The sequence below is a fragment of the Thalassophryne amazonica genome, chromosome 2 (genome assembly GCF_902500255.1).
Source record: "Thalassophryne amazonica chromosome 2, fThaAma1.1, whole genome shotgun sequence".
In the NCBI taxonomy this organism is placed as follows: Eukaryota; Metazoa; Chordata; class Actinopteri; order Batrachoidiformes; family Batrachoididae; genus Thalassophryne; species Thalassophryne amazonica.
In genome coordinates, this window is record NC_047104.1 from 63,014,496 (window position 1) to 63,031,810 (window position 17,315).

Here is a 17,315-nt window from a genome sequence, read left to right on the forward strand (position 1 = left end):
TTCAGCCTGTCATCACTGAAGGGTGCTGTTCCACAGACTGGCAGGTAGCAGACTGCAAAGTGGAGCTATGTTGGCTGTATCTATTTGTGTTCATTTGTTTAATTTATTAATGTTATATTATTTATAGCTCCTTGCACTTTTTGTGTGAAGGTCATGTTGAAAACCTCTCTGAATTAAACATATGCTGCAAAACATATAAAGAAAGTTATGTGTTAAGGGTGTGCTATACTACATTTTGACACCTTTTTGACACTTTTTACTGCAGGCAAATATCAGCATCAAACATCTGTATCTGCCTCCAAACCTTGTTGATATAAACCTATCGGTCATTAAAAATCCATAGGAGTCAACCCCTATTAAAAATCTCTGTGAAACACCAGAGGAGGCGCACCAAGGGTCCAATGTTCCTGTCTTCAATGCAGGTCGACGTAGCTCAGCAGAGGGCGATGTTTGCGACAGTCCACTGACTTATTATTGGATGCAGTTCAACTTTAACCATCAGAGGGCGGGTGCTTTGGTAGAGCACTTTGCGGAGCCGTAGCGTAGCTCGGCGGAGCTGATCGTTGACTCGACATTTGAGACATCACCTGATGTAGACTATATAATCTCGACGTAACTCAACAATTTCTTCACTTACTACACATTTCTTCATATTTTACATATTACTTCATGCCCAAAGGATCCAGAGGAGATAGTGCATGCACTCAACCCTCTGACGTTGGTCAGCAGAGGACAAAGGAGCAGTAACGGGGTACTAGCAGAAGTGACATAGTTTTAGCGGAGCTCAACTGTTGCCTGCATATTAGCACACATCAAAGATTTTAAACATGTTGAAAGTCTTTCCAAGATCACAAAGAACATCAGCATTGCCTGACTGACATCGACTTAACTCCTGTGGAATCTTGGTGCTGGTTAACGGTAAGCAATTTTTCACTCTCCATCGGCAAACAGCTGTCTAATCGTCAGTGTGTGAATGGGCCATAAACATTGGTGTGCATCTCTCTCCTGTTACGTATCACAATAATCAACAACAACAAAAATCCACCACTACTACAACTACTACTACTACTACTAACAATAATAATACTAATACTACTACTAATAATAATGATAATAGTAACAATATATTTTTATGTGACCAATACATGAACTTACTAGATTGTGATGTTTCCAACAACTACCAATGCCACTAAGACTTCACTCTGCAGCTTTATAGTTTGCAGATTTCAGCTTTCTTAATTTCTTCCCCACAGCTTTCACTTTTTAATGGACAGAAAATTTAAGACACCAATGTCGAAAGAATCTGGGAGCTGTTACCTGATCCAACAACTGGTTGTAGAGCTCATGACAGTTATCAAAAATGTATTTGTATGTAGAGTCCAGACAGGCTTTCACGCAATCCTTCACCACCGTGCTGGCTCTAGGTGGACTCTGGAGCTCTTGTACCTATATTGACAAACATAATATCAACAGTGATCACATAAATTTGCAGGTGTTACCATCAAAGTGGCAACAGAACTGATAATAAAATAAAATAACAAAAGTGTATAACAACTTTTAACACTTTTTACATTCATAGTACATATCAAAATACATTTGGAATACTGATATAAAGACAGCAGTTCCCTGAAAATGGAGTAACCAAGTGTATCAATCACAAATATGACAACTGATGACCAATGCACAGAGTTGTGTCAGAGTATTTTGACATGTAATCAGTTACTGAACACAAATTACATGAACATTTGCAATGAATTACATGGGCATTTAGTAACATAATTAAGATGTAAGATTCATCTCGACAGGATCTCCATTATTGAAGCTTCTCTCTGCACTTATTTTGCACACTGGTTTATAACATTACTGTTTTGATAGGGTTTTTTATTTCATAGGAGATGGTATTCAGGTTTTAAACTGATTTTTAAAAATCTTTTAGGCTGTTTAAGGCAGGCTTTTTATTTCATCTGTAATTATATCTATTGTATTTGTTTTTTGTCTTGTGTGTCAATTTTCTGCTCTGCAGCTGTTGTAGCACTTTAGCCCAAGCAAAATTTTCATGCAGGGACAATAAAGTATATTTGTTTTTTATCCGTTAGATTGCAAAAAAAGTAACATCAGAGTACCTTAGGAGTACTTCAAAACTGATTACTGAAAATGGTGTACATCATATTAACAAATAGTACACAACCCCAACTATTTTCTCTTTATTTAATAATCCTTCCATCCATTTTCAATACTCACTTAACTCCAGTTAAGGGTCACGGGGACGCTGGAGCCTATCTCAGCAGTCATAGGAAGTGAGGCGGTGTACATGCTGGACAGGACGCCAGTCCATCGCAGGGCTAAAGGCATTCATTCATTCATTTTCTATACCCATTTAGTCCAATTAAGAGTCACAGGGGGTGGAACCTATCCCAGCAATCATAGGGAGTGAGGCAAGGTACAGCCTGGACTTTGTCTCAAAATAATTTTTAAATTAAATTATCAAATAATTGATTATTAAATAATCGAACAAAGTATCTCAAAACATATCTATTTCAATTATCTGTAAATTATGCATGTTTGTCTTAAACCCCATTACACAAATTGCATTCAATGTTTCTGTTCTTGTGGTGCACATTTTTAAAATCAAAAATGCAATGCAATGCTAAAATACCCTCAGCCATATGAGCATTGTGTTCTTTATAATTTAGAGTTGTTTAATTAATTATTAAGATCCTATTGTCTTTCATACAATTTGCACATGTTCAATAAAGCCCCTCTATCAATCAATCAATCAAAAACAATATTTACTTGTCAGGGCTTGACATAAACCAATTTTGCCCCACTGGGCCAGTAGAATTTAGACGTTAGTGGCCCACAGTGTGGGAGCACTGGCCCATGGTTTTGCGTGTGAGAGTTCATGATATTCCACCCTGAAATCCTGCAAATAAAACTGCCTAAATAGTATAAACCAATCCATAAAAAAACATAAAATAGTCTATGGACCATGAAGTTAAAAAAAAAAAATAGAATTCATCCAAGGGCATTCTCAAGTGTAAAAAAATAAAGTGACTCCCATAAAATTTATAAGGCATTTTTTAGCAACCCTCAGAGTTGGCTAACTCACAGTCAAAAATGTAAAATACAGATGTAGGTCCATATCAAAACTAAAAAGTATGCCTTGTCTGGATTGGAGTTATTGATCTAAAAAATGAAAAAAAAATATTATGCTTGGCTCCTTTGCTAATGTCACCGTGGGGTTTCCACAAAGGCAAGCTGGTTAGACTTTTAAACTAGCTTCAAAACAGCCAGGCTCTACCAGGACCAAGCATAAACTTTACTTACTTGTCAGCATACGATGGATAGGCCCTGCAGATTTGGCAGAAAACCTCATTCTTCTCTTGGTCATGACCAAGCCACGGCCATTTCTGTAGCCAGGTCAGGACAAAACCTCTCTTCTCTTGTTTCTTTCATATAGCCTGTCTCTCTCCCTTAACTCATCATCACTAAGCTTCCTCTTCCTCTTCTGACCAATTCCTTTAGCAAAACTCTTTCCTGGTGGTTGTAGTTTAAACATATACTCAACAAAAATATAAACGCAACACTTTTGGTTTTGCTCCCATTTTGCATGAGATTAACTCAAAGATCTAAAACTTTTTCCACATACACAATATCACCATTTCCCTCAAATATTGTTCACAAACCAGTCTAAATCTGTGATAGTGAGCACTTCTCCTTTGCTGAGATAATCCATCCCACCTCACAGGTGTGCCATATCAAGATGCTGATTAGACACCATGATTAGTGCACAGGTGTGCCTTAGACTGCCCACAATAAAAGGCCACTCTGAAAGGTGCAGTTTTGTTTTACTGGGGGGGGGGGAACCAGTCAGTATCTGGTGTGACCACCATTTGCCTCATGCAGTGCAACACATCTCCTTCGCATCATCCGTGAAGAGAACACCTCTCCAACGTGCGAAACGGCAGCGAATGTGAGCATTTGCCCACTCAAATCGGTTACAACGACGAACTGGAGTCAGGTCGAGACCCAGATGAGGACGACGAGCATGCAGATGAGCTTCCCTGAGACAGTTTCTGACAGTTTGTGCAGAAATTCTTTGGTTATGCAAACCGATTGTTCCAGCAGCTGTCCGAGTGGCTGGTCTCAGACGATCTTGGAGGTGAACATGCTGGATGTGGAGGTCCTGGGCTGGTGTGGTTACACGTGGTCTGCGGTTGTGAGGCTGGTTGGATGTACTGCCAAATTCTCTGAAACGCCTTTGGAGACGGCTTATGGTAGAGAAATGAACATTCAATACACGAGCAACAGCTCTGGTTGACATTCCTGCTGTCAGCATGCCAATTGCACGCTCCCTCAAATCTTGCGACATCTGTGGCATTGTGCTGTGTGATAAAACTGCACCTTTCAGAGTGGCCTTTTATTGTGGGCAGTCTAAGGCACACCTGTGCACTAATCATGGTGTCTAATCAGCATCTTGATATGGCACACCTGTGAGGTGGGATGGATTATCTCAGCAAAGGAGATGTGCTCACTATCACAGATTTAGACTGGTTTGTGAACAATATTTGAGAGAAATGGTGATATTGTATATGTGGAAAAAGTTTTAGATCTTTGAGTTCATCTCATACAAAATGGGAGCAAAACCAAAAGTGTTGCGTTTATATTTTTGTTGAGTGTATTTCAATTCCAATTTCAAAGCGTTCTGTTAGATATGTGTCTTGTTCGTCTTCATTTCCTGCAGCTTCCAGCGCATTTAAAGATGCTAACGAACACTGCCGAAGATCGGTGATGGAAACGGTCGAATACACGCTCCATCGACAACATACATTTCAATATGCACGAGATTCCGCGGGAGCATGGAGCGTGGTTAGGGATGGGTATTGATATCAATACCATTTTCAATTTCGCTTATCAATCCGATTCCTTATCTATTCCTTTATCGATACCACTTGTGAATTTTGTGTACTAAAAGTTGGCTTTACAGGTTTTCTATGTCAACAACATTTTATTGAGTCTTAAAGTAAATAAATATGAAATTGCTCACTGGAAGCTTAAACTCTGGACCTAAATAAACTCTACACGGTGGCTCCTTGATCTCTGAACATAAATAGAAATAAACAAAATCTGTAGTTTTTGTCAAAAGCATTTCCTTTCAGACATTATTGGCATGAATGTCTTTCCATACATCTGAGTTGAGCTCTTGCAGCTGGTTGTGCTACACGTCAGGATGTAATTCATAAAGAATGCAGGGCGTCTCATTTTGGGAGGAAAAAATAATTTTAGTCTACTGTAGTTTGTCTGTATTACAGCGTTTGGAAAGAGGTGTCATTTTATTTAAAGCAGCAATTCGTTTTGAAGTTATTAATTCCGACCGGAGTTTGTCTCGGCAGAGAGCTGTGCAGCGTTTGGAGCTGTGCCAACGGAACGGGGGACGATTCTCGTTTCTTGACTGCAACAAGACAAGAGTCCCAGTTAGCGACTTTAATCTGCACAAAAGTGACTCAGTCACGATTGACATATTTTAATGGCTTTCAGAGGAGTTAAGAAGCGGACTTGCCGCTTCTGAAGAGTTATTATTACTATTATTGCTGTTGTTGTTGCTATTATTATTATTAATATATAAATACAAATAAATTAAAAAAAAATACAATTTTTAATACATTTGACTCTTTTATGACAACAAATGAGCCATTAATTATACAGAAAACAAATGCACACAAACGTGCTGAAATGCAAACAGCTAATGCTAACTTTAACATTGAAAACACCATAGACATGCTAACGCGTTAGCATCTGTCCCTTTTTTAAATTATAAAATACATCTATCAACTTTTTCAGAAGACCATAACAGGTCGGTTTAACATAAAAGGGTATATATTATTCACAGGCATATGCTCTTTAGGATTTTATTGGGGAAAAATTAAGATAAACTCCAACGAGCCAGCGGAAGCATTGCTTCATCGGTTCACGCTTCAAAGTGCTGTCGCTCTGCAGAAGTAGTTGATTACAGAGTCGCTGCAGGGTCTGTAATCAATGCAGAGAAATGATCATTTTCCCAACAAACACCCTCAAAAACAACGGCCACTCTGAAAGACTGATAAGGGAATCGTTAAGCAAAATGACTATTGATATCGGTGGATCAAATCATTTCTTAACGATACCCAACCCAAAGCGTGGTGCGAGGCCAAAACAAACATGGCGGACTTGGTGAAGTTTGATGAGACAGAGATGTGAAGAAATTCGACTTTGACGCCACAAAATATGGTAAAATAAATAGAATTTTGCGTATTTTTGTAGTGGCCCGAGCGGGCCATCATTTGATAAATTGTACTGGCCCGTAGTGGCCCGAAAGTGGGCCAAATCGGCGTCGGGCCAGTGGGCAAACGGCTATGTCGAGCCCTGCTTGTTACGAGCGGAAGTTATGCAAATCAAGCAATATTTGTAGATCATCCTCTGTGTAATTGCAGGTATTAATAAGACAAATTAAACTCCATAGAAAATTAGCTTTGAGTTAGCGGAAGTTAGCATGCACAGCACGCTAACGTCTGCAAAATCACTCCAGAGATGTTATCAGGTTACATAAAAAGTATTTTCAGTTTTAGAAGTGTTTGTTTCTCGCTAGCTTTTATATAATATATGAGAAACATGTATATAAACACACAAAACGAAGCGATTTTGGAGACACCAGCCACTGACATCACAGTGCAGCTCTACTCTGATTGGCTGTCACCCCTGCCACTCAAAAACAAAACTGAACAGACTGAAACAGAATGTGACTGTTTAACCTCTTAAAATGCCTCTTAAAATAGGTCAAGATTAGCCATCTTTGAACTTGTCCAAGGTCCGTGTCCCAAGAATGTTGTGAATTTGAAGACTCTGGTAGTAATAGGAATGGACTTATGTTGAGCACAGACAGACGGACGGACGGATGGGCAGACGGATGGACGGATGGACTGAAACCCTTCACAATACTTGATGGCCATATTTGATGGCCTCAGGTAATGATGGAGATATTTCCAGGAATCGAAAGCTGTTTTATCAAGTGGTATGAATGAAGTGCTGCTGCTTGAGTCTTCTATCTTTTGGAGATTTTCTTCTTATACTTGCAACATCACAATTAAAGTGTTACAAAAAAGTGAGACTAGCGATTAAAAATTGAAGATTGTCCTCTAGTAGTTACACGGATGAGCTGCTTCTCATTCAATTATACAAGTAGTTGATTTAGTAGCATTGGATCACTGCAAAAATCATTATTTTAAAATTATCATCTATTAACTGTATGTCATGTAATCAAGTAATCCTTAACAGTGTTAATGTAATTATACATTTTCCAATGCAATCTTGGTCTGATTATAGTTACTTATTTTTTAATCTGATTATGTAATCCCGATGACATAAAATTGGTTCTTATCCAACCCTACCTATGTGTACACGTTTTGGTATATGTGTAAAATAAATGCTAATGGAAAAATAAGTGACAAGAATTTATGTAAACATGACTGCTATTGCTTATGCACAATAGAGTTCAGCATCGGTATGGCATGGAGCGAGCGCGCTCTTAAACTGAACTGACAGTTTTCATTTCTTCGCTCACAGCTGCCATCTTAGCTATGCATTGGTGCTCCAGCTCTACACCCACCCCAACTCCCTCCTGCCAAAGGAGAGCAGAGTGGAGCGGAGACCTTCATATAGCAGGAGACAGCTAGAGACACTGTTTATAAGGTGGAGAGGAAACAAGACCGACGTGAAAGTATTTTAAATGTAGAGGTATACTGAAGTATGCAGGACAACACAAACTGCATCTCCTCTTACTGTGGCATAAAACTACAGTTTTCTTCTTGACGTCACTTATTCTAAATTTAAATTCCTAAGTTTAAATCTATATTTGAATGTGGAGAGACTTTATGTGTTAAAAGGTTCCTCAGTTGCTCAGTCAAGGGCAATTTTTTTTTGCCATCATGAAATAATATTTACAAAAGCCACACAGTATCAAGACTAATAAGTGTAAAAACACCCATTATTACATGTGTTTTCAAATTTATCTAAAACTGATGTAGCGTTATTATATCACACATTGGTTACCTTCATCCTGAAGAAGGTAATGCTGGTTAACAGATCAACGGTGGACTTCAGATCTTGAAGTCGCTCTGGGTTTCCTGCAGGAAAATTATCCTAAAGAGACAGAAACAGACATGAAGTGGGGAAAAAATACATGAGGAGAGGAGACATCTTATTTGAGAACAGCCACCCACACACCACATCACAGCACTTAGGCCACAACACTGACATTGATTACACAGCAAGGCCCAGCAATCATAACAAAATGACTGTCTTATCTAATCGTTTAGTGGACAAGGCAGGTCTCTGCTGATGAAAAGCTCTAATTCAGGGCCATGAAGTGATCAGGCAGGGCACAGGCCCGTCACGGGGAACCACTGACCGCAACAAGGAAATGCATAACCACCTCATACATTATCTTACTTCTCCTTAGCCCGCTGAAAATAGTTTGTTTTCTGTCCCTCCTCTAACTTGTCAATAAAATTACAATGGATCACAAAAGCAAAAATCAAGAAAGACGACATTGAAAAAAATAAATAAATAAATAAAACACCAAAGCAGGCTTTAGGACTACACTAAGACAGGCCAGTCAATATGTGGTCACATCGGGTTAATCAGCAGAATAAAAGCTTCTATGAGCAACATTCATTTCCTATACCTGCTTATTCCAATTAAGGGTCGCGGGGTAGATGGAGCCTATCCCAGTGATCACTGGGCAAGAGGTAGGGTACACTCTGGACAGAATGCTGGTCTATTGCAGGGTCGCATGTATACAGACAAATTCATTCACACTCGCACTCCCACCTACGGTCAAGTTACAGTCTCCAGTTCACCTAACCTGCATGTTTTTGGAAGTGAGAGGAAACCGGAGCACCCGGAGGGAACACACACAAACATAGAACATGCAAATTCCACACACAAACAACCAGCTGAGAAGCGATCCCATCACCTTCTTGCTGTGAGGCAACAGTGCTAACCACTGATCCACCGTGCTGCCCTATATGAGCAACAGATTTTGAACATTTCAAAAGAGAGACTCATAAATACATGGTTTGTGAGAAGTGGTTTGTACTGTTTCTTCACAGTGAACTCTTTCTCTCGCTCTCTGGACCCATGATCATTAGGGAAAAGTCTATTTTAGATGTGAAAGTGGAGTCTGCAATAAAAATAAACCAAACAGCCTCCAGGCAAACAAACCGTTCACATACAGTGAACAAACCAACATAGTGCAGCGACACCGTATTTATAAGAAGTCTGGAATTTTATGTCTCACTGTGAATGTGTCTTTTATGATGTTTGTTTTCAAAGTGCAAGATGAATGCATTTGTCTTTGAGACAAAAACAACAAACAAAATTTAAAAAAGTAAAAAAAAAAAAAAAAAAACTGATATGCAACATGAATATTGCTACAACACAGTGTCATACTACCATACAATATTTTCCAGAGCACAAGTCATATTTTGGATTATTTATTTATTTTTACTAGTGTGGGAGGTCCTGCAACTCATACGCTGATGCGACATACAGTGAGGCATATACAGTGAGGAAAATAAGTACTTCAACACCCTGCGGTTTTGCACGTTTTCCCACTTCTGAGTGGGAGGGGTCTGAAATTTTCATCTTAGGTACATGTCCACTGTGAGAGACAATCTAAAAAAAAAAAAAAAAAAATCCAGAAATCACAATGTATGATTTTTTAATAATTTATTTGTATGTTACTGCTGCAAATAAGTATTTGATCCCCTACCAACCAGCAAGAATTCTGGCTCACACAGACCTGTTAGTTTTTCTTTAAAAAGCCCTCTTATTCTGCACTCTTTACCTGTATTAATTGCACCTGTTTGAACTTGTTACCTGTATAAAAGACACCTGTTCACACACTCAATCAATCACACTCCAACCTGTCCACCATAGCCAAGACCAAAGAGCTGTCTAAGGACACCAGGGACAAAACTGTAGACATGCACAAGGCTGGGATAGACTACAGGACAACAGGCAAGCAGCTTGGTAGAAGACAACAACTGTTATGATTATTTATTAGAAAGTGGAAGAAACACAAGATGACTGTCAATCTCCCTTGGTCTGGGATTCCATGCAAGATCTCACTTTGTGGGGTAAGGATGATTCTGAGAAAGCTCAGAACTAAACAGGATGACCTGGTCAATGACCTGAACAGAGCTGGGACCACAGTCACAAAGATTACATTAGTAACACATGATGCTGTCATGGTTTAAAGTGCAGATGACACCTCAAAAAAATAGGGAAAACTGATATAAGTAGCAAAATATACATATTTTATAGTAAGTTGAAAGTAATTATACTCATTATCACTGAAAAATAAAGTTTGTACAGCTTCTCAAAAGTATGTTAATTGGACAGCGCGCCTTCAACGGTCACATGATGCCGTGATGACACAGGCTGGAGAGTCCCGTCTTTGTCTGTTCGATCGACAACAGATGGACCTCAGACTGTGACGAGATCAAGAACTTTTCTGACTCCTCTTCAAGTGTGGATTATTTCTGACTCGGATCCTGAGGATGTTGCAGCAGTGATTAGATCCTATAGATTGGAGCCGTATCTTTCGGACGAACATTCAAACCAGGAGCATTATGGCAGCGAAAATAATGCCGACGGTGTTTATGGCGGAGCCGAAGCAGAGGCAAGAGACATGCCAATTCCGATGGATTTTGAAAGGCTGCAGAATATGGAATGGTAAGGGAGGCTTTGATTTTTGTTGCTGCTGTTTATAACACTCTAATTACTCTAATTATGTCATGTTTACATGCCGCCGCCATGTTTACGCCGCCGTCGTGTTTTCATGCCGCCGTCATGTTTACCCTCTGCCGCCGTGTTTACATGCCGCTGCCGTGTTTTCATGCCGCTCCCGTGTTTTCATGCCGCTCCCGTGTTTACATGCCGCTGCCGTGTTTACGCCGCCGTGTTTTCATGCTGCTGCCGTGTTTTCATGCCGCTGTCGTGTTTTCATGCCGCTGTCGTGTTTACATGCCGCTGCCGTGTTTACATGCCGCTGCCGTGTTTACGCCACCGCCGTGTTTACGCCACCGTGTTTTCATGCTGCTGCCGTGTTTTCATGCCGCTGTCGTGTTTTCATGCCGCTGTCGTGTTTACATGCCGCTGCCGTGTTTATATGCCGCTGCCGTGTTTACGCCGTCGTGTTTACATGCTGCAAGATTATTGTGAACATATTATTTGGGGTTGACATTTTATGTGTTCCTGTGAGCAGTGAGAAAGAACATAGAGACGGTAAAGGAAAGTGTCTGCTGCCTGGAGCAAATGTGGGTGTGCGAGCGGAGCGAGCGGCAGCCGGACATTTCGTGCATCACACAACACCGCAGCTTTCGATCAATCTGCCTGGACTTGAAAAGGCTAAAACCTTTCGCCCTTGTGTTTGTGCAATATGCTGCTACACACTGGTCAGGCATATCGACAAACAAGTCCCTGAGAGCTGTGTTTAATCAAAGTTTCTGCCGCTAAAAAAAAGTGTAAACGACGGCCGCTAGGCGCGCAAGCCGATACAGTCTACAGCCTGTGACGTATTTTAGGCTTAGTGCTCAGCGGGAAGCTGTTCAGGGGCGTGCACATTTTTCAGTGGTGGGACGTTCAAATGTTATATATAACGGGAGAACTGCATCCATTTTCCCAAAACGCTTAGGTTGACCAAATTATATAACCTTTGTTACATGTAATAAGACTATGTTGTCTTTAAGTGTCATATCCACTTTAAAATCCTGCAGGGTAGCAAGGTCCGCCTGCTCAAGCCAGCACATGTCCAGGCCCATTTGAAGTTCACCAGTGACCATCTGGATGATCCACAGGAGGCATGGAAGAAGGTCATGTGGTCAGATGAGCCCAGAACAGAGCTTTTTGGGATCAACGCCACTTACCATGTTTAGAGGCTGAGAACAACCCCAAGAAAACCATCCCAACCGTGAAGCATGGGGGTGGAAACATCATACTCTGGGGGTGCTCTTCTGCAAAGGGGACAGGACGACTGCACAGTATTGAAGGGAGGATGGACGGGGTCATGTATTGCGAGATTTTGGCAAACAACCTCCTTCCCTCAGTAAGAGCATTGAAGATGGGTCATTGCTGGGTCTTCCAAGTTAAAAAGGTTATGACCCCAAACACACAGCCAGGGCAACTAAGGAGGGGCTCCGTAAGAAGCATTTCAAGGTCCTGGAGTGGCCTGGCCAGTCTCCAGACCTGAACTCAATAGAAAATCTTTGGAGGGAGCTGAAACTCCAAACCTGAAAGATCCAGAGAAAATCTGTGTGGAGGAGTGGACCAAAATCCCTGCTGCAGTGCGTGCAAACCTGGTGAAAAACTACAGGAAACGTTTGACCTCTGTAATTGCAAACAACGGCTAATGTACCAAATATTAACACTGATTTTCACAGGTGGTCATACCATAAAAGCAAAGCATTACCCCCAAGCCAAAAAGTGCAGCCAGCTTCAGTACTTCCATCCAAACATGAGAAAAATGAAAAAAAAATAAATAAAAAAAAATATATATATAAGTTAAAATGAGAAAGGGTGTAACAGATAACCATCCTGATCCTTGTTTCTTTTTCTATTCTCTCACACAGAACACACTGCTAACAAAACAGAAAAACGGACAAATAATTTTAAAAATTTGCCACCACTACTTAACTTTTATGCAGTGACATGAATTGAATTTAAATAGTCTGTATTATACAATGGTTTGGTCAGTGAACATCAGTCTTAAAAATGGATTTTTATGCCAAACACAATCAGTTACTCGGTGGATTACGAAGATTCTGTTTGGGTCTTGTTTCTTTGCTGTGAATTCTTTCAGTGACAACAGCATGGGGCTTTCCCAAAGGTTAGTAAGCTATTATTAATCACTGTTCATACCAAACCCCCACTTTCACCTGTGAGTTGAGTCACTTGTCCATCATAGCGGCCTGCATTCTTTCAATCACTTCTTGCCAAACTGGCATGTGTGCTCCTGCCATTCTTTCTAGCCTTAGGATGTGTTCCAAGACTGACCAGCAAACGGTAACTAATCTTTGCGTGTCCGATGCTTTTCAGATTTTCTCTGGCAATTATGGAAAACCTTATTCTACAGTAATAATCCTCTTATAGCTGAGAAAGCAGATAAGAATTTTTCCTACACGAGGTTTGAAAAAGGAACTATTTTGTGCTGAAACTTTATTTCAATAATGATGAACATGAGTTAGGGGTGACATGGTGGCTTAGGGGTTAGCACTGATTCCCAGGGTTAGAGAAATATTTTTTGAGCCTACTGGTCAGGACCAGTAGCACCAATTTTGTTACTGGTCCTCCTGGTCCAAGTTAGTGGCTCCAGGTATTTGGAAGCTCAGCGCCTCCGTTGGCGAGCCTCAGCATAGCATTAATCATCACATCATGTGCATAGATTCAATCAATAGTTATTTATATAAACATTTTCTTACATAATCCTTTGTTTTTGTGACTGTACTGTGCACTGTATACTTTGCTTTTCTGTAATTCTGGCCTTGTGCTTGTCTTATGTAGCTCAAACATATAGCCTTACTCTTGTTACTTAATCCACTTGTCTATTCTTGCTGTGTAAGCTCAGTAATATATCTGATTTTTTTGGGTAACAATTATTTTCTCCCGTCTTCCACAAATAAAATTCTTCTGGAGCCACAAAACATATGTGAGCTTTAAAATGAATGAATAAAGACAATACATCTTTTATATATATATATATATATATATAGAGAGAGAGAGAGAGAGAGAGAGAGAGAGAGAGAGAGAGACAGAGAGAGAGAGAATCTATATCCAGACATTTACTTTGACTTCTATTTACTGCAGACACTATGAAGCCAACAAATTTCATGTTTTGTGTGGTCAGCTTTATTTTATTTGTTAATATATATCCATTCCTACATTTAAGGCCTGCATCATTTTCCAAGAAAAAAAGGGTTGGGAAAGGGCAGTTTATTGTAAATGTAAGAATTAATTAATCATTTTTACAGCAAATTTTCTTAAGAAATGTGGGGGATAAAAACGTGAACATTTCCAAGTCACTGAATATTTCTGAGACTTCATTTACATCAATCATTCAGAAATACAAACAGTGTGGTACTTTATGAGAAATCTGTGTCAGGTAGGCAGGTCTCAAAAAATAAATGTCCATGCTGGAAGGAGACAAGTGAGGGAAGCCACCAAGTCACAACCCTGAAAAAATTTTTGGCTTCTGTGGGTGTGAGTGGAAAAACTGGGAATAGTGCAACATTTTTATTCTTTGGTTTTATCTTCATTTTAGACATAGTCCCAACTTTTTCTGATTTGTGGTCGTTTTCTGTTGCATTTCTGAAATTACATAACTGCTATAAAGCAAAGTATTAACATTTTATTTATTTATTTTAAACTTTGTAGAACAAATGAAAACACAAAACTCTTAAGCCCCCATCACACATAGTAAGAATTTGCCAGAGCTATGCCCGACATGACAAATATCAGATCGCATCCAGAGCGTATGTAGACGACACAGATTGCTGTCAGATGGCCATAAAAGCGGCTGCAGATGCCCGATCTCCAAATGTCTGGATGGCAAACATGGGACGATGTGTTCCTCATGCGTATGTGTACGTGAGTGCACAGTGTGCGTGGTTCACATGCGCTCTGCGCACACGTTTGGGGCTGCAATTATAACTCAGCAGTGTGTGAGTGTGTGTGTGTGTGTCTGTGTGTGTATGCATAACTAAGCACGCGCATGTGCCACTAGACAGCATCGTTCAAAGTTTGCAGGCACTGGGCCATGCTGTCCCCTGCTTCAGACGGAGCACCTTTCCAGGGAACCTTCTTTTTTCTTTTTTGTGCACTTCAGGAGCACAACACAACTCTGGACACCACGATGGTTGGATTATCACATGGATAATATTTTTATTTTGGGTGAGAGGATTTTTACCACTGACTGCTGTCCCGGCTTCATGTCCACGTCAGCAGTAGCGCATGGAGCTTTCGGTTTGATAGCCACTGTCCACATTCACTGTATATTATAATAATTCCTAATTATTGTCGTGATGAAGTGTGCCACATACATTTCAACAGTTCCTTTGCGCTTGGGGGGTGGACATTATTATACGTGGCACAGCAGGTCATACCGGCAGGCTTTGCAGTGCCAGATCCACCTCGAGATTCCCTCGTATGCGCTCAAATCATTTCGGATCCCGTTTTGTCACAATCAGGCTATGTAAATTGCGGTCAGATGGTCGTCAAATTACACATGGATCACTGTCAGATAGGTGTCCCATCTCGATCGCGTCCGGATAGTTTTGAACATGTGCATCACACTCGGGGCAGCCGGCCAATTTTGACCAACTGTGTCGACTTCTGCAGATGGCTGTCAGAACATTTTGGAACTGAAATCCAACACTTTTCAGATGTGCGATGATTCATAATTACAATGCCACCCTGTGTGATTCCAGCTATGTGTGACAGGGGTATCATAAAGAAGGAACAATGCACGGACATGTGCAGGAAAACTTTGATAGAAACTGAACAGAACAATGCAGGCTGATTAGACTCCTTATGTTCTTTTGAAAATAAGAATAAAATAAAAAGTAACTTAAGCCCCTTTCACACCGGGCTGGCATACAGTTGCATTGTGAGGCGTATGGAGTACACTGGAAAAATTGCACAGATTTGGCGTAGTCCCTGTTTAGGCTGTTTTGTGATGGTCGTATGGTTGCGTTCCTAATCTTACTTACAGTTGCATATGGTTGCTTACTGCCATGTATGTAGCCTTCAACGCTATTTTTCTGCCTCTCACAGTCCACTCCTGCCACTCCTTTGTGTTGTATTCTTGGCATTGTGAAAATGTGCTCTGTTCTCAAAACACTACATGGATGGCACTCACGTTTCCAAAGGTACAGTGGGAGACAAGCTGCTGCCTCATCACAGCTGCATTGTTGTGCGCAAGGGGAGAGAGAGAGAGAGAGAGAGAGAGAGAGAGAGAGAGAGAGAGTGAGAGAGAGAGAGAGAAAACCTTGCGCGCAGATGGGATAAGCTTGGCTCCATGATGCTACAGACTGCGTGGACACGCAGATGAATTTGATACATTGGAAAAAGTCAGAATAGATTATTTCCAGGAGTTAATGGACTTTATTTACGTTCCACAATCGTGAGAGAACTTAAGAATGTGAAAGTTCTGCGGAGCTGCAGCCAGCAATCACAAGCAAGTTCCGTCCATGAGGAGTAGACGTGGACATGTCCTCTAGCTGGACATCCATCCGTGAGGAGTTAACTTGGCCGTGGACATGTCCTCTCACTGGGGATCAGTGCGTGAGCAGGAGTTAATGGACTTTATTTAACTTGCCACAATCTTGAGAGAACTTAGAGGTGAAAGAAAGCTGCAGCGCAATGGCGTGCGTGATCCGTCTGTGAGATGTGGACAGTGGATGGGACATGTCCTCTTGCTGGCGATCTGTCCATGAGGAGTGGACATGGACATGTCCTCTGAACGTGGAACCTCTTCTTCTGTGGTTCTGAAGCTTCACTGCCAGCAAAGTCCAGCAGGATGAATAAAATCTATCAATCCAGGTATGTACTGATAAAAGGATTTTTTGCCCTGGCGTTGAGTTGTGTAGAATTGACTTAGCTTACAGTAGAATTGGCTTGGTGTACAGTAGCAAAGTGTTGTATAGATTTACATACACTAGCGGAGTGTTGCGTAGTCTTGGCTAAAAACGGCGTACTTTCTGTGTCCAGTGCTCTACACCAAAAAACTTAAACATGTTAAATTTTTTGCATCCACCTCGCGTAGCCCTCAGCATACTGCTGCGCAGGGGAGCAAAATCCCGGCACAGAGCTGCCTAAACTTAATGTAGAGCTGCTTAGTTCAACATGATCGGTACGCTGCAATACGCAACTCTACGTTGGCCCCGGTGTGAAAGGGGCTTTACTTTGAAATAAAACATATAGCTGAGGCCTAAAAACTTTGAAAAATAACATAAAAATTAGCCAGCTTGTATTTCTGTTCTGACTGGAGTTTAGTGTGATGAAGTCATCCTGTTTTTTTCTCCTCCTCAGTCATGTTTTGTGCTTGACTACATTAAGCTCAATATCTAAAATAAAAAATACCTTTGGAAATTGAAGTTCAGAGTTCAATTTTCAATTTCAATTTTCAATTTATTTTCATTTATATAGCACCAAATCACAACAGAGTTGCCTCAAGGTGCTTCACACAAGTAAGGTCTAACCTTACTAACCCCCAGAGCAGC

The 17,315-nt window shown here is 40.7% G+C and overlaps 1 protein-coding gene across 1 annotated transcript in view; it reads right to left on the reverse strand.

Moving 5' to 3' along the window:
- Nucleotides 1-17,315, reverse strand: part of LOC117524952 (protein unc-13 homolog C-like) — a 495,429-nt gene that overhangs the window by 267,628 nt on the left and 210,486 nt on the right. The window contains 2 exon segments of the mRNA XM_034186767.1: nucleotides 1,318-1,446; nucleotides 8,086-8,175. Coding sequence (XP_034042658.1) covers nucleotides 1,318-1,446; nucleotides 8,086-8,175 — 219 coding nt within the window.